Source organism: Miniopterus natalensis, chromosome 1 (assembly GCF_054644295.1).
Source record: "Miniopterus natalensis isolate mMinNat1 chromosome 1, mMinNat1.hap1, whole genome shotgun sequence".
Classification (NCBI taxonomy): Eukaryota; Metazoa; Chordata; class Mammalia; order Chiroptera; family Miniopteridae; genus Miniopterus; species Miniopterus natalensis.
In genome coordinates, this window is record NC_142081.1 from 131,073,698 (window position 1) to 131,092,471 (window position 18,774).

The following is an 18,774-nucleotide window of genomic DNA, read 5'->3' on the forward strand; positions in this document are numbered from 1 at the left end:
TATTTGGCATTCCTACCAATATTGATGTGTGATTATTTGTTACATTTAGATTTGCAAACTTTACAAATAAAAATACAGTTAATCCTTGAACAATATGGGTTTGAACTGACCAGAGCCACTTACATATCACATTTTTTTCAAAAAATACACAGTTGGCTCTTCATATACCTGTGTTGTGCATCTGTGGATTCAGCCAAACTTGGACCAAAACAGTATTTTCTATCCGAGGTTGGGAATCCTCAAATGCGGAGGACCCACTGAAGTTATATGTGGATTTAAAAAAAAATACTTTTTATTGATTTGAGAGGGAGAGAGAAATAGAGAGAGAGGGAAGGAGAGAGGGAGAGAGAAACATTGATTTGTTGCCTCCCATATGCACCTGACTGGATATGGAACCTGAAATCTGGGTATGTGCCCTGATGGGGAATCGAACCCTCGACCTTTTGGTGCACAGGAGGACACTCAACCTACAGAGCCACACTAGCCAGGGCTATATGTGGATTTTTGACTGCTCAGGGGGTCAGCTCCCCTAATCCCTGAGTTGTTCAAGGGCCAGTTGTACAGGCTCTAGCATAACCAGCAGTTATGCTAGTGTCCAGTTTTATCGTTGCACATCTTAGCTATCCTGAAAAATTACCGGCCCGGCTGGGCCTGGCTCAGTCGTTGAGCGTCGACCTAGGATCCAGGTGATTGGGTTCGATTCCCGGTCAGGGCACATGCCCGGTTGCGGGCTCGATCAATGACTCTCTCATCATTGATGTTTCTATCTCTCTCTCTCCCTCTCCTTTCCTCTCTCTGAAATCAATAAAGATATTTAAAAAAAAAAAAGAAAAATTACCTTTAAAAGGTGGTCTAGTTGATAAGACTATCCAACAATTTATCCTTCATCTGCTTTATTTCATTGAAGAACATGAAGTATTTGCAAACTAACTTATTTTTTTCTGTTAGAAATTGCAAATATACTTTCTCTCTGATCTATTATTGTAGACACTACACATATAAATTTACATTTAAGACCAAACCTCTCTTGTGTTACCTTTAATATTACTTTGAGTAATTATTGCGATGATTCTTCCTAGGATTTCACATAACATGTAGAAGAATTATGTCAGTACATTTTTCAATTGAATCTATTTTCTGTGCTTTATATTTGGCTTTTTGAGACTTTAAAGATGATGAGCCTGCATTTATGTAACTTTCATAAATGATAATAATTATAATTCATCAAGTCACAATAATAAAACATCTTTTTTCTCAGCAAAAAAAAATAATAAAAGAAAGAAGTAATACTATCTCTAATTTCAGATGACATGATCTGATATATAGAGAATTACAAGGAATCCCATAAAAAATACTAGACATACTAAATGAGTTCAGCATGATTGCAGCACACAAGATAAATATACAGAAATCAATTGTATTTGTATATACTTGCATGAACAATCCAAAGATAAAACTAAGAAAACAATTCCACTTATGGTAGCTGGAAGAATAGAATATTTAGGAGTAAATATAACAAAACCAGTACAAAACTTATACTCTCAAAACTACAAAACAGCCCTAGCCTGTTTGGCTTAGTGGCTAGAGAACGGACCCATGGACTGAAGGGTCCCAGGTTCAGTTACAGCCAAGGGCATGTACCTTGGTTGCAGGGTTGTCCCTGGCCCTGGTCAGGGTGTGTGCAGGAGGGAACCAATCAATGTGTCTCTCTCACATTGATGGTTTTCTCTCTCTCTCTCTCCGCCCCCCCTTCCACTCTCTCTGAAAAGAAATGAAAAAAATATCCTCTGGTGAGGATTAAAAAAAAGAAAAAAAACAAACTACAAACATTGTTGAAAGAAATAAAGATATATAAATAACTGGGCAACATCTCATCTTGGATCGGAAGATTTAGCATTGTTAAAATGGCAATACTCAACAAATTGATCTGTAGATGACACACAATCTCTGTCATATTCCCAGACGACTTTGTAGAAATTGAAAAGCTAATTCTAAAACTCATATGAAATTGCAAGGGACCCAGAAGAGCCAATAAACAATTCTGAAAAAGAACAACAAGGTAGAGGGACTCATAGTTCTCTCTTTATTTATTTATTTATTTATTTATTTATTTATTTATTATTTATTTAATTTTTTAAAAAATATATTTTTATTGATTTCAGAGAGAGGAAAGGAGAGGGAGAGATAGAAACATCAATGATGAGAGAGTCATTGATCGGCTGCCTCCTGCACACTCCCAACTGGGGATGGAGCCCGCAACCCGGGCATGTGCCCTCACCGGGAATCGAACCCCAGTCACCTGGATCCTAGGTTGACGCTCAACTGGTGAGCCACGCCCAGCTGGGCATCAATTTAAAAACTTGCTGCACAGCAATGATAATCAAGACACTGAAGAAAAGGGACCCCTGGTGCACTGTTTGGTGCACTGTTGGTGAGAATGTAAATTGCCGCAACAGCTATGGAAAACAGTATGAAGTTTCCTCAAAAATTTTAAAAAAGAACTGCCATACAACCCAGCAATTTCTTTTCTGGGTAATTATCCAAAGGAAATGAAAACACTTAAACATGATAAGATATATTCACCCCCAAGTTCATTGCAGCATTGTTTATAATAGTCAAGGCATGGAAGCAACTTGTGTCCATTGATAGATGAATGGATAAAAAAGTGTCACACACACACACCCCACTGGAATATTATTTAGACATAAAAAGAAGAAAATCTTGCCATTTGTGACAACATGGATAGATCTTGAGGGCATTATACTAAGTGAAATAAGCAAGATAAAAACAAATATCCTATGATCTCACTTATATGTGAAATCTGAAAACACAAAACAAAAAAATGAACTCATAGATACAGAGAACCAATTGGTGATAGCCACAGGTAGGGGGAGGGGGCGCCAAGTGGATGAAGGTGGTCAAAAGGTACAAACTTCCAGTTATACAGTAAGTCCTGGGGATGTAATAATACTGTATTGCATATTTAAAAGTTGCTACGAAAGTAGATCTTAAAAGTTCTCATCATGAGAAAAAATTGGTAATTATGTATAGGTGATGAATGTTAAGTAGACTTATAATGGTGATCGTTTTACAATATATACAAACATTGAATCATTATGTTGTATTCCTGAAACTAATATGTTCTATGTCAATTATACAGCAATAAAAAAGGATAATTGAACCTAATATGCAATAAAAGGAGATTTACAGAAAAATAGACAAATAACTACTATTTAATGACTATTTTAGGAACAATTCTGTTTCAGTTTAGAAAAATATTAACTTAGATCCTATATATTGCAACAAATTCCAGATGGATAAAAGACTTGATAACAACAAAACACAGTAATACATATTCTGACTCTTGGTGGGGGAACACATTCTGAATATTGAAGAAAGAGGAAATACTTTCAGAATATATTTCTGAATACATAAAAGCTTAAAAAAGCTTCTCTGCAATTAACTATTGAAATCAAGTAACAGAATGAAGAAAAATTACAACATAATAAGCTAATAAGGAATATTTGTAATATTTTAGCAAATACTTGCATGCATACGTATACAGACTTATGTATATAAATATATATGTATTGTTTATAAAGATATATGGTATATACATATATAAATATAAACATATGCTCTATATTCATATCTAGATACTTTGTTAAGGAAGAAATACTAAGGAAATACAAATATACAAGCACATGGCATTGTCGTGGGGAAAACATAACATCCCATGGCAAATGTATTAATTTAAAAATGTACTACATTTAGTAAAGAAACTTGCAAAGAAAATTTAAGAGCCTAATTTTGGTAGACAAATGGAAAAAAGGTGCAAACACACATTGTTAATAGGCTTGAAATGTCATTCCTAGGCCTGGGGTTCTCAGTTTTGGATTCTGACAGGGCTCAAATCCTGCTCAATACAGTGCCTATGGTCTGGACTGGACACTCATGTTCTCGGGAAGCCTCTGCCTTGGTGACCCATCAAACCTTCTGCTCTCTGCTTGTCCTGAAGTGTTTCCAGACAGGATAATTCCTGATATTTTTACTTTCCAGACCAAACTAACTTCTACATTTAGGCTCAGGTCAGGTCAGGGTGGGTTAAAGAAAAAGCTCCCTTACTCAGTTGTCAACTTGGAGTCATTTGGAAACAGGTTTTTCATTTCTGTCACAGACTTGGACAGGCATGTTTTTTGTTTTTTTTTTGTTTTTTTATATTTTAACAAATGTGAACGATTTGGAATTTAAAGGGGACATCGGTAATACTTTCAACAATAAAGATAATTTTTTTTTAAAGGTGAAGAAACGGAGTTTGTCAGCTTCAGGATGAAGTTCATCTTGAAAATTAAAGCTTGGAGGAACTCTGGAGCTTGGCAGAGTGCCATCAGCGCAGAGGACGGTCGTGAGTTTTAGCAGCTGGACATGTTTTGCACTTGGACACACGGACACGCTCTGCACGTGGACACACGAGCACGTTTTTCACGTGGACACAGATCTCGCCCACGGACACAGGTATCGCCCGGGCTAGGCAACAGCAGAGCGGACGCGGGTGACCACGACGCGGCGCTGGCCCCGAGCCGCGGGAGGCGCGCCAGCACGGCCGGGGAACTACAATTCCCGGCGCTCGCGGCCACCTCCGCTGGAGGCCCTTGCCCCCAGCACCGAGAGTCACCCGGATTCGGCGCTGGGAGTGCGTGGCCGCAGGCGGCATGGAGTCCCAGGCGCCGGACGCCTGCTTCCTGGGAGACGTGGGTACGTGCGGGGCGCCGCGCTGGGGCGGGCGCCGGGCTCGCGCGCAGGGGTTACGCCGCCGGGGGGCTGGCGAGAGAGCGAGGACCCCGGGCGCCGGCTCTCCCGGGCTGAAGGGGTGCATCTGACGGCACCGGCTTTGCGATCGGCGACGCGCCCTCTGAATGTATCTTCAGGGGCGGCTTTTGGTGGGCCCCGTTGGGGGGGCCGTGTCCTTAAAAGGAGCGGGGTGCGGTGATCCCATGCCTTTCAGACGCGGTTTCTGTGCCGCACCCCGGCCCCACCGCAGTGCGTCACGGGGCTGGCCATCCTTGTGACGCGACAGGAGTGGGACTTGGGAGCTGCGGACGCACCCCCCGAGCTCGGGCAACCTGGAGGAAGGTGCCGGGCGGGGGAGGGGTGGGGGTGGTCATTGCCAAGTCGGAGGCGAACCTCGGAAGTGCTCGTGAGGAACCGTTCGTAGGGCGGCCGGGTATGAGCCCAGGGTGGGAGCGGGAACACCTTCAGGAGCCCTGTGAGGAGGCAGCGCGGCAGGGTCCTTAGCATCCCGCACCTACACCCAGGGGTGACAGAAGGAATCAGCTCCAGGAGGAGGGTGTGCCCTCGTGACATTATGTCACGTTGTGTAAAAAACGCAGTCTCAGTTCTTCGCCGATTCTTCTTTACCATTTGGGCTACCCGGTAATGAAATGGATTTGAGGGCAAAGGGCCATTCTTTGCAGAAGCAAACTTTCCTGCCTATGAATTAAGTCTATGGCAGTGGGTGCTCCTCCAGCTACCCAGCGAGACCTGCCCTGCCCTGCCCGCACCTCCTCGGGCCAGGTGGGCCGCAGCCCCTACCCCAGGATCACTGTGAAATTTCACGATTGGCTTAGAGTGAAGGAAAGAAAAGTAAAATCATTAAAAAAAAAAAAAAAAAAAAGACTATGGCAACTAAAATGAGCAGTGAAAGCACTTTGAAAGTCTGGAAAGAAAACAATCTGAAGTATTTCTGCACTGGTGGAAACAGTAGTGGGAGTAAAAGTGAGAGGTCTCGAAGGAGATCTCTTAATTTAGCTTAAGAGGAACTGCAGTCCTAGCAAGGCAAAGATATTTTAATTGATTTTGCAAAAGAGCCATCTTCAAAAGCATTTAATAAACATCTGTTTTTACTTGGCACTCTGCCCCAGGCAGACACAAAACTGACCCTGCCTATGTGATCTGTACTTGATTGGGTTAATTAAATAAGCAACAAACAGCTAATCATGGAAGCCTGTTAAAACATGTATTTTATTTTATTTTTTTCCTTTTTATTCACTTTATTAAATTTATTGGGGTGACTGGTTAATATGAACATATAGGTTTCAGGTGTGGGTTTCTATGTTACAAGAACTGTATATTGCTCTGTGTGCCCCTCACCCAAAGTCCTATCTTCTCCCATCGCCATATATTAAGACCCCCTTCCCCCCCCCCCACCCCCTTCCATCTGGCAACCACCACACTGCTGTCTGTGTCCTCGAGTTTCAGATACCACATGTGAGTGAAGTCATGCGGTTCTTAGCCTTTTCTGACTATTTCACTTAGCATAATATTCTCAAGGTCCATCCATGTTGTAGCAAATAGTAGTATTTTGTCTTTTTAATGGCTGAGTAGTATTCCACTATATAGATATGTACCACATCTTCTTTGTCCAGTCCTCTAGTGCAGGACACTTTGGTTGTTTCCATGTCTTGGCCACCATGAATAATGCTGCAGTGACCATAGGGGTGCATATATCTTTGCAAATACATGTAAAACATATATTTTAATATTTTTATTTATGTAGAGCATTCAATAGCACAGCATAACTTCTGAGCATATTTTTTTGCAGAGTTTAAGGAATGTGTCTTTAGAAGAAAATCACATTTTAAACTAATGGATGCACAGCTTTGGGGGTTTGTGGATATTTTTGACTGTTTTACTATATTTCTCCAAGATATGTCCTGCTGACATTTCTACTTTTAACACTAATGAGTAAGCTGAAAGTGTTGAATCCAAAAAGACACTGCCATCCCAGCAGAAATATAGGCCCATCATAGGGTCATTTTTAACATTCTGATCTCAAATTCTGTATGTGTGTGGTATACTCCAACCAAAGCATGTAAGTTTTCCAGTTTTGTTTTTTTTTTAAGATTTTTTAAAATTGCTTTTTAGAGAGGGAGGAAGGGAGAGGGAGAAAAAGAAATATCAATGTGAGAAAGCTGAACATCCATCGGCTGCCTCCTGCATGCCCCCCACCAGGAATCGAGCCTGAAACTGTGGCATGTACCCGGACTGGGAATTGAACCTGCAACCTTTTGGTGCATGGGACGACGCCAAACCAACTGAACCACACCTACCTAGGCAGTTATTCAGTTTTTAAAATAACACTTCACAGAGGTAGAAATTATAGAGTCTTATAATATGGCTTTGTCAAGAAGTACAAAGAATTTAGGGCAAGTCACATTCTAAAGTGAATCATGTTTATAACTTAGCAAATGTAATACAGTGTTATTGGCCCAAGATAAGTGTCTTTTTGCAAAGTTGAAAAAGTGATCCCCATACTCAGCATCTGTCCTCAAGAGCTTCTGACTTGGAAGTAAGAGGCTGGCAGAAGATGAAAGGGAGCCTTAGGGAGTCTGGGTTCTAAGCAAGGTGAGCTGCTGAGTTCTTCAGAAATAGTTAGCCAAGAATTCTACACACAGTTCATTGCTGTCTACAATGTTCAGAAGGTGAGATGGAGAGAGAAAAAGGAGAGGCAGCTCCTGAACTGCAACAAGAGCCATTGAGCTTCTAGGCTATACAAGCCCTGGGAGAGCTGCTAGACAGCATTGTTGATAATTTAAGACAAAACTGAGTTCACACAGCTGGAAAGAAGCAAAGCTGAGGTTTAAACCTAGGTGGGGTATTTAGGGGATTTTTTGGTTGTTGCTTGTATTCCATTAAAAGGTTCACACCGTTGCCATCAAATAGGTCCATCTCTAATTGATTTTTGGGATTATTTGAAGAGCTGGCTTGGTTTCGTGGCTGAATGGGCAAATACGTCCGCTGTGGGTTTCTCAGGAGATGTGGGAGTGCTTTACTACATACTTGACATTTCCACATTGTCTTTCCTGCTGTGAGAAATGTACTTGCCTAAGGGGTCCACAGTCAGAAGCATTCCGCTGCTTGGGAACCTATACACAAGTTCATCTTTCTGTTGCGTCTGCAGAATTTGATTTTTTTAAAAAACACAATTGTATTGAAAGCATCTTGAGAGATCTAGATAATCAGTGCCATGGCTAAGAAATCAACTTCTTCTAAGTCTTCTCAAACAGTGTTTCTGTTTCCGCCTAAGAGAAAGCTGCATTCTGGAATTCTCTAGAAATGCCCCTTGTGGAGAAATCTCTAGGTGTGTTATACTGCTAACAAAAATGCCTGAAGGAAATCCATTTAGGATCATTTTAACACCAATTGGGATTCTGATTCAGTCACTGTGGCCAGTAGCAGCTGCCATCTATAGCAGTACAAATGAGTTTTAACTTTTTGGTATAACTTTACTGCCTTGGAGAATGGGAGGAGTTGGGAGTTTCTATAGCTGGGGATTAAAGAACAGTAGATAAAAGCAGGTGTGTTGGGCTAGACTACAAAGGTCCTTCAGGAGGAAAGGAGAAAGGATAGCTAGCTGCTCTGGGAAGCTGCTTCCAGGGCACAATGGAAGGTAAAGGCAGTGCTCTCCTACAATAGACAAATAACTAAACAGATTCGTAATCTTGGCTGCACACTGGAATGACCTGAGGATCTTTAAAAAATGCTGATGCCTGGGTCCCATCCCCATAGATTCTGATTTACTGTTCTGGGGTACAGCCCCAGGTGATTCTAACGTGCAACCAAAGTTGAGAACCACTGAAGCAGAGGAAGTCTTGGCCTATTGCATCCTGAAAATTTTGAGAAAATCTGGAGCAGTCTATGAAAGCAGGGAGGAGAGCAGAGTGAATGTGAAGCAAACCCAAGCATATCAACACAAAAAGAGGTAACTTTCTGGTACAGAATTGAATAAGTAAAATGAAATTGGGCTGAATGGCGCAGCATGGTGAGAGATTTAAGCTTCTTTGCTAATTATAGGCCTCTTTGATGGAGACCTTGTGTGCCAAGCAGGAAGATGAGTTTACCAACTAGTTTGCTGCTCTGTAGAAGCTTGCTGTGGAAAAGTTACATTGCTGTCCCTAGAAGACACCCAGTCACCTTCTTGGGTTTTCTCCCCGAATCTTTTTAGCCAGGTGTTATTTTCAGCCCACTTTTTGGGGTGTGTTGTCTCTGCAAATGGCTTCATTCTTATTTTCCTCACTAAGTCTTATTTATGAAGAAGGCAATCTTCCAAGTTCTGGGAGTGGACTCTCATGTTGCCCCATCTGCACTAATTATTATAATGGATTTGGGGCATAAAAGGGCAAAGTAATGAATTTGGAATATAAAAGGTCAGTGTCTATCTAAATTAACAGGATAAAAGAAATTTTTTTTTCTAATCCTCATGTGAGGATATTTTTCCATGGCTTTCAGAGAGAGTGAAGGGGGAGAGAGAGCAACATCGACGTGAGAGAGGCACATTGATTGGTTGCCTCCCACATTCTCCTCTACCGGGCCGGGCCGAAGATTGAGCCTGCAACCATGGTATCTGTCCTTGATGGGAATCGAACCTGGGAACCTTCGTGGGAATCGAACATGGGCCGATGCTCTAACCACTAAGCCAAACCGGCCAGGGCTGATTTCTTTTTTCTTTATAATGACTGTGTTCAGTAAATTCACAATTCTTGAGAAGCTGGAAAGTTGTCTTGTGAAATTCTGGCTGAGGAATTCCATGACCTTCTCCTTCGCCTTGCCTTTGGATTGCTTAGTTCCTCAGGCTGCTGGCAGGCTCTAGGCTTGTCCACCTCAGCTGCCTTCCTGGGACTTGCCTTTGAAAAGTATTAAACATATTTTGGTTTTAAAAGCTTTACTTTCCAACTTATACTGGTGAAGTGGAAACAAAGGTAAATGCTAATGTCAACCAAGATTTTAATCAGTGTAATCTGATAGAATCAGATAGAAAGAAGGGAGGAGGGAAATGTTTCTCCTGTTTCTACCTTCCTAAAGATTTAAAGAGCACCAATTGTGGTCTGAAACACTGTACTGAAGCAAAGGTTGAAAAGTAGGTTCTTGGAGATGCACAAATCACTAGTAGTATTGTAAGGAGCAGAATTTATAGACGTGATAAGATAATTTAAATTCTCTGAATTGCCCTTTGTGGCCAATGTAAGTGTGAATGGAGATTAGGCTACTAGTAGGCAAAAGCTGAGAAAACACTTCTAAGTTCATGCTCTGAGATCTGCCCTTGCTCCCCAGTATTTTAATATGCCTACTACTTAAAATGGCCTCTTCCTCCTGCTGAGGCTAACAGATGTTCAGAAAGTAGATTAGAGTGAGCACACCTGCTCCATCATGGTTGCGATTGAAGCAGTACGTTTTTAACATAAGCACAGACACATGCACCCTGCTGTTAGATAACATGGAATTCTGTGTGGGTTGGGTAGCTTGGGACCTCATTCAAAGTTACTTACAGCAAGTCAAATACCAAAAGGGCCTTTTTATTAGGAGTTTCCCACTGTGTGAGGTGAATTTTATTGCATGGTTCCAGAGGACAGAATTATAGGGGAAGGGGGCTCTAAAGATTATGTTACATTTTATGTACACAATCCTCTACAATGCCAGAAATGGTGGCCTACCAGGGGTGGGGGGTGTTAGGGGTCAATGCATATCCCAGGTGCAGTGATATGAAGGAACACTCTTAACCCACTGGAAAAGAGAACAGGAAAAATTTGTTCAAGGACACAAACCTGAAGTTACCTACGTTTTTTGTATGTATGTAAAAAAATCCAGTGAAATCCATCAGATGTTTGTGAGTGGTCAAGCTTTGAGAATTTGACTTTGATGGGTTGGAAAGGCAAAGCCAGAAATCATTATGCCCTGTTTGGGCTGGAGTATATTTAACATGTTTATTAGGATGTTTATTAGGAGCCAGAGCCAAGAATTAAACATGTTTTTTTAGGAGCCAGAGCCAAGAATCACAGAGGTGCTGAATGGTCCTAAATGGTTTTTGGTTTTGCACTGGGACAAAATATGTCCTATGTCCTGATGGACCAGTTCCTAGATATAGGACACACATACAAACACACACGCATGAGCCTGATGTGGTTTGAGGAGCAGGGATTCCTGTGCTGTGTGATCTTAGGCAAGCCTTTTGCTCTGTTTTCTAAAATGGGATAAATGAGAAATTACAAAGGATTTCTTATTAGTATTTAAAATATAATATTTTATAGATTTAATACTGTATGTAGTTTAAAAAATTAAATGGGCCTTGGCCAGTGTGGCTCAGTGGCTAGAGCATTGGCCCTCACACCCAAATGGTCACAGGTTCAATTCCCAAGTCAAGGGCATATACCTTGGTTTCACGTTCAATCCCTGGCCCTGCCCAGGTTGGGGTACTTGCAGTAGGCAACCAATCGATGTGTCTCTCTCACATCAATCTCTCTCTCTCTCTCTCTCTTTCCTCCCTCCCTCCCCTTTTCTCTAAAAAAGTCAATGGAAAAAATATCTTTGGGTAAGGATTAAAAAAAACAAATTGAAAGGAACCATAAGACTTACCATGAAACATTTTTGTTTTCTTCCAACGCCCCTCAACCCTCCTTGATTTCCACTTCCTAGAAGCAACCACTTCACTCTTTCAGCTGTTTCTTTGGTTTACCTCCATTTGTCTAGCTAAGGTGCTGAAAATGTGATTTTCTGACTTTCAAATTTTACTCTCCCTGCAGACATCCTGTTGTGGGAGATAAAGCCCTCATTCACTTGGTGCTCCTCCGTTTCCATACATTTCCCTCCAGGATCCTCTAATATAATTACTTTTTTGTTTGTTTAAATCAGTATCTGGCATTCATATTATTATGACTATGAATATCATCCACAGCAGCACTCCTTGCTATACTAGGATTACATTTCTCTCTTTGTGTAAATTTTTGCTTTTCTTCAAGGCAGTGACTCTTCTGTTTTCTATACACACAATTACTAATTTATCCCTATACTGCTCTCAGTCTGCTCAGGCACCTCAGAAATCCATTCATTCACTATCTTTCTTGTCTCATGGATGATTTGGGGACATAACCTCTACAGCTTGCCCCTTCCTGCTCCATCCTTGCAGGGTGCTCCTGAGGCTGCTGCTCACCTGTCATCCTGGAGCCTCCCTTGACCAAGCCCTGGGGATTTACATCAACTCTCTTCCACATTGAATCCTAGATTCGTATCTCCCTCTTCCTTGATGTAACGCCCTCATTTCATGGAAAGCATCTCCCAGGAATGTCCCCAGAAAGAGTGACGAGAAGGCCAGTTATTTGAGATCTTGCTTGTTGTTCCCAAAGCCTTGGTTCCATTTCCACACTTCATTGCAGCCTGGCTGGGCTTGGAATTCTGGGCTGGACATCCTTACAGAATTTTGAAGGCATTGCTCCTGTTTTCGAGAACTGCTTTAAAAGATCAAATGCCGTTCTGATTCTTGGTTATTTTATTTTATTTATTTTATTTTATTTTTTTATTTTATTTTATTTTATTTTCCTTTTTATTGAACTTATTAGGGTGACACTGGTTAACAAAATTATACAGGCTTCAGGTGCACAATCCTACAACACATCATCTGTACACTGTATTGTGTGTTCACCACCCCAAGTCAAGTCTCTGTCCATCACCATTTATCCCCCCAATACCCTTCTCTACCTCCCCTCCCTCCTTCCCCCAGCAACCTGGTTCTTTAAATAGGATTTTTTTCCCCTCCCTAGAAAATTTTAGGGGTTTTCCTTATCCTTGCTGTACTGAAATTCTACGGCAATGTGGCTTGGTGTGGGCCCACTTTATTATACATCACTCAGGCTACTCACTGGGCCCTTCTCATGTAGAAACTCATCCCCTCAATTTAGGGACTTTTTAGTGTAATATTTTTGAGAGTTCCATTTGCTCTTTTTGGCACCCTTGTTAATTGGATTTTAGACTTCCTGAATGGGTCCTTTATTTTTCTTACCATTTTTTTGGTACTTTCCATCCCCTCCTCATCATTTTGTTCTACGATCTAATTTTCTGAACTTCATTTTCCAGTTCTTATTGGATTTGTTTTTAATTTTTGCTGCCATATTTTTTTTATTGCCAACAGCTCTTATTCTCTGAATTTTCCTTTAAAAAGCCTCCTGCTGTTGTTTCAGTATTTTCTCTCCTCTCTTCTGAGGTTTCAAAAATAGTTTTTTAGAAGTTTTTACCTGCATTGACCTGGTTTCTTCAGAATTCTTTATTTTCCGTTCATTCTGATCTTCCTTCATTTCATATGAACCTTGGCTGTGCATCTGTGTTTGCAAGAGGCACCACAGAGAATGCTGGGAGGTAGGCTTGTTGATTTCATTTCATGCAGGGAGTTTGGGCAGGGACCTGGCTCTCTCAATGAACTGGGGACTCTGTGTAGACTTCAGTATCATCATTTGTGGCTATTCCCTCCTGCTCCCCCTCCCCCAGGGGATTTTCTCTCGGGTGGAGAGATATTTAGAGCCTAAAGCTTGTTCTAAAATTGGCCTTTAAAGAAGACTTGTAAACAAACAAGCCAAAGAAGCCTATTTGGGGCAAATGGAGGTATTCAAAGAAATCACACGTAGTGTGAATTACAAACTCTTGCTGAGTATTTTTCTGGGCAAATTGTTATACATCATTCTCTTATTTTCTCCATTAAATGGCCCTGTGAAATGTGATTTCCAATGATAAGAAAACTGAGATGATTTCAGATGAAAAACTCCCCAAAGTCCTTGGGCTAAGATGGGGAAGAGGGAAGGTGGCCCCTCAGTGGTTAGGATGCAAAGCCCTTACCCTCTGTGCTCTGTGGTGAGGGGACGAGGAACCAGGCAGGGGGGAGAGTTGGAGATGAGCAGATCTAATTCTGCTCAGAGAGATCTGCCTGCAGAGGGACCGCACTGGGCATTAAGAAGCTGCCTCCTCTTAATACCACTTTCCTTTTTCCTGGCTGCCTTTCTCTTCTTAGCAATCTGCTTTCACTTCTTTTCTCTTTCTCTTTTGCTTTCAGTTATTCTCTTTCACTTTCTTTTTTCCTCTTTTACCGAGTTCTGACTGTTTTGTCCCTACAGGAAGGTAACCTTTTCTATTTAATTTTTACCTAATTTAACCTATCTTAAAACCACACTGCAGGCCATTTGAGCGCATGTTTACTGAAAAACAATATTTTGGGTATTCCTAATTAAAACATTGAAAAAAGACATTGTTGAAAAATCTCTTAAAAAGCAACACAACACTCAGCCCCAATTTCTAAGTAAGGGTTTCTACATATAAAAATAAAGATTTCTGCCCAGCCAGGCGTGGCTCAGCGGTTGAGCGTTGACCTAGGATCCAGGCGATCAGGGTTCGATTCCCGGTCAGGGCACATGCCAGGGTTGCGGGCTAGGCAGCCGATCAATGACTCTCATCATTGATGTTTCTATCTCTGTCTCTCCCTCTCCTTTCCTCTCTCTGAAGTCAATAAAGATATATTTAAAAAAATAAATAAATAAAATAAAGATTTCTGTTTTCCCTTGAGAATCAAGGTGATTGCTAATTTCCAGTTCACTAAAACTTTAATTTAGACTGCACTATTCAAAATTGGTGGTCGTGATAAACATCGTTAATTAAGCATCCACTTTGTGCCAAGCTTTTCGCATATACTGTGTCTTTAGTTCTTAGAGCATCCTGCAGAGTAGCTATTGTCATCCTTAGGTGCTGGTCTCTTTGTCCTTATGGGTTTATGACCCTTTTCTTACTATCAGAGGAATGGGTATACTTTGCTGTGCTTTTCTGGACCTTTCAGTTCTTAAATTCATCAGTGGCTTTTACACACACATCCTTGTCCTTCGGGGACCTTGTGTGATGAGTTGCTCAGAGCCTTGTGTAATGAGTCGCTCGGAGCCTCTGACTTTCCCCTGAGACCTGAGGTTTAGTCCAGGGGGCAGGCCTCAGAAAACCATCTCCACTGTGACTTCAGTGTTTGTTCTTGGCCCCTATGTCCCCCACACTGTGCTCCCCACACAGGAATGGCCTGCCCTCCCTTCTTTCTCACTCTACCACTATTTCAAGAATGTTTACTTGGGGCATTTTGGAGAAGGGCTATGCCAGAGCATGCCGATTATTTTCAATCTTCAGCTGCTGCAGAGAAGGACCTTTCTGCAGCAAGGACCCCAGGCTGCCCTTAATGCTATACTTGGAACAAAATTCCTGCCCCAAGCAACATATAAAGGTGCATGGTTGATGTTGACCCCAACTCAAAGCCAGCGCGTTGGGTCAGTTTTGTAGTGAAGGTGTTCTTTGTGGCACTTGGGAAACAGCCTGTCAGAGCAGGGCTGCTGCCCGTGTAGGGGCCAGCCTCGCTGGGGAGGGAAGGCCTGGAGCAGGGCCAGGGCCACAGGCCAGACTGGTACAGACAGAGTGGCTTGGGTTGTGGTCTCTGGAGAGTTTGGTAGAGCCCATGAGTGCTCTGCTCTACGTGGGCAGGGGGCCCATCAGGCCTTGCATATCATACACGGGCTCTCTAGGAGGCAGGTGAGCCCTTGGCTGAAGAGCTGTCGTTCAGGCTCAAAGAGCAGGATTCTAGTCTCTGGATGACTACGTGGGATGCTGGTAAAGTGGCTTTCTGGGCAAAAAAAGGAAAAAAAGAAAAGGAACATAAACAAGATTCTGACTTGTTGCTTTTCCTGGTGTAAATACTCACAGCATGGCTGACTTTGAGCCCCCTGTGGTTTCTGGCTGGAGGAATGTCTGTGTATTTATTTAACAGCTGGCTATGGGAGCTGGTAGGAATGCAGTCTGCAGTGTCAGAGGGTTCAGGAACTGTGCAGGTAAAACAGGCAGGGACTCAGTACAGGGGACTCACATAGGATCCAGTTATTGGAGTTGGAGTCCAAGATGGGGCTTGTTATAGAACAAGGACCGGTTGTAGAGCTGGACCCAAGATCCTAACAGGACTAGCAGAAGTAGTCATAATGATGGTCCCATCACAGTCCTAGTGTCTGCCGTTTACTGAGCACTTACAATTGGCTGGGCACTGTGCAAAATAGTGTCCATTCAGTTTTCACAGCCACCCTGTGGGGTAGGCAAAAATATCTCCATTTTATAAGTGAGAAAACAGGCTTTGAGAAGGTAAGTAACTCATACAAGGTCACAGAGCTCGTTGTAAGTGACAGAGACAGGTGTTGGGTGATTCCTGAGGTTTCTCTATCACCACATACATTTTCCCTCGGGGCAGTTGATGCAGAACCACTTGAAGTCCTCAGCTGGGGCTTCTTAATTCCCAAAGGATGGGCTTGGGCCCTGGGCCCTCAAATGTGAGGTGTTAGGGGCTCAGCTAAGGCAAAGAGGGTGTTGGAGCTGGGAGCCAGAAAGGTGCACATCTGGTACACAGGCTGGATTAGTTAGGTCATACTGTGGGGCAGAAACGTGGCAAAAGTGTTCCCACGCATCTGTCATTCCTCCTTGGGTAACCCCAACTGTCATCTGGTAGTAGATTTGTAGATGATGTTGGTAAAACTCTCTAGTTTTCAAGAGGAAGCTCTTCACTTAGCCCTTCATGAGCTTGGGCTTGCCAGGAGCTGGTCAACATGAGGAATGACACAGATTTCACCATGACCTCAAACCAAAGCCCGGGCAAGAGGCAGGAATGAGCTGGTTGCAGCTTTCAGTCTGGAGCACAAGCGCCCAGATGCTCTTCCAGGACTGTAGCCTTGGCTGTTGTTACAACCGACTCCTACTTAATTGATACCCTGGTGCCTGACTCACTGCCAGGAGCTGGGCAGGCCTGTGAAAGGCAGGGAAGGTGGTTATACTTCCGCAGGTGGGGGTGGGGGGAGGGCAGACCCAACTGCCAGGGGAAGATGTTGTCTGGCCAGTCATACCTGCTTCTGGAGAGTATTTACTCACCCCATACCTGCATGTCCCGCCACACTGGAGCCAGAGGGTGGGCTTGTCCTATCTTAAAGATGCTTGAGAAAGGATGGGAGAGGAGTGCAAATGAGGTGCAGGTGTGAGGGTGTGCACAGCTATTGGTACAGAGATGGTATAAAGAAGGGAGTGGGTGGGTGGGCTGTGCGCTTGAAAGGCTTCTGAAGGAACAGACATTCCACTGGGTCTTATTGGGTGAGGAGGACTTTCTCACTTGGGCAGAGGATGGGGTAGGGGGAGCTGTGGGTGCATTTCAGGCAGGGACAGCAAACACAAAGGCACGAGGCCTGGACCATTTGACCCTTTGTGAGCTGTTTAAAGTTCATTATAATTGGAGATAATTGTGTGTGTGTGTGTGTGTGTGTGTGTGTGTTGGGGAGTGATGGGAAGGACAAGGGTGGTGGTGGAGAAAGGGAAGGAAGACTAGGAAAAGAGGCCAGGACTCCATCCTGTGTACCTGGCTTGTAAAGGAGCGTGGATTTTATCCTGAAAAAAGGAGCAATTGAAGGGTCCTGAGTAGGCCCCACATGACTCACTTATGATTTAGCTGCATTAGGGAGAGGGTGAGGAGAGAGGCCCAGGGGAGGAATGAGAAGACTAGAGGGGTGTGATGGCAGGGGGGTGCTGAGAAGAGGGAAGTTAGGAAACCAATTAAGTAAGTGGCAGGGCTGGGATTTAGGGGAATGCTCATCCTAGAGGGAACTTGACAGAATGGGAGGTTCTCAGGTTTCCAAGGTGGCCCCTCTACCAGGGGAATGGGGGTCATGTCACAACTGGGGCTCAGACACAGGGCTGGAAACAAAGCCTGAAGTCAGGCCTGGTAGTGGGCTGACTAATGTGTAGTGTTTTCCTGTGCTCTCTTCGCTGACAGCAAGCAGGTGTGTCTTTTTGTTTTAAGGTTAGTAACTCCCCACCTTTTTACTGGGGGAAAGCTGAGCTTTCCGCAGAGGGCCAGTGCTCATTCACATGGCTCCGGGGGCACCATGCAGCCCCCATGTTCTTTATGTGCAGGTGGTTCTTCCCTCCCCTTGCTTCTCAGCCCTTCCTGGAGTCACCAGAGGCTGTTGAAGTCACATTCTCCCCCTCTTCCCCTTCTGCCCTCTATAACTGTCCCCTGCTGATGACAGCCTGTGGTTGATACCAGTTGCAGGTGACAACCTCCCCACCCCCAGGTACCCCTCCATCTTTTTGTTACTTTAAAAAAAAATAATTTTTAAAGTTTTAATTGTGGTTTAAGAAAACCACATAGAAATACAGTTCAGTAGGTTAACTACGTGTACATCGTAGAGCAACAGATATCCGGAACTTTTTCTTCCTGCAGCACTGAAACTCTGCACCTGGTAAACTGCCATTCGCCCCTCCCCCTGGCAACCACCATTCTATTGTCTGTCTGTACAAATTTGATGACTTTTATAAGTGGAATCATATAAGTATTTGTTTTCTTGTGACTTTTTAAATTTCACTTAGCAGAATGTCCTCAAGTTTCATTCAGTAGCATGTATCAGAATTTTCCTCCTTTTTAAGGCTTAGTAATATCCCATTATATGGATAAACCACATTTCTTTATCCATTTATCCATGGACACTTGGGTTGCTTCCAGTTCTTTGCTATTGTGAATAATTCTGCAGTGAACATAGGGGTGCAGATATCTCTTCAACATTCTGCTTTTGGTTCTTTGGGATATATACCTAGAAGTGGGATTCCTGGGTCATATGGTAAAATCTTTCATTTTCTGAGGAACCAGAATACACTTTTCCATAGTGGCTATGCCATCTTACAGTCCTACCAACAATGCACAAGGATTCCAATTTCTCCACATCCTCACCACCTTTTCTTCTTTTCTTTTCTTTTCTTTTCTTTTCTTTTCTTTTTTCTTTTCTTTTCTTTTCTTTTCTTTTCTTTTCTTTTCTTTTCTTTTCTTTTCTTTTCTTTTCTTTTCTTTTCTTCTTTTCTCTTTTCTTTTCTTTTCTCTTTTCTTTTCTCTTTTCTTTTCTTTTCTTTTTTTTC

General features: G+C 42.7%; 1 protein-coding gene across 1 annotated transcript in view; it reads left to right on the top strand.

Annotated features, from left to right (window-relative positions):
* Window positions 1-4,439: 4,439 nt before the first annotated feature.
* Window positions 4,440-18,774, top strand: part of ASB13 (ankyrin repeat and SOCS box containing 13) — a 37,262-nt gene continuing 22,927 nt past the window's right edge. Inside the window, exon 1 of the mRNA XM_016219776.2 lies at window positions 4,440-4,755. Coding sequence (XP_016075262.1) covers window positions 4,713-4,755 — 43 coding nt within the window. The 5' untranslated portion in view covers window positions 4,440-4,712. The remainder of the gene's footprint in view (window positions 4,756-18,774) is intronic.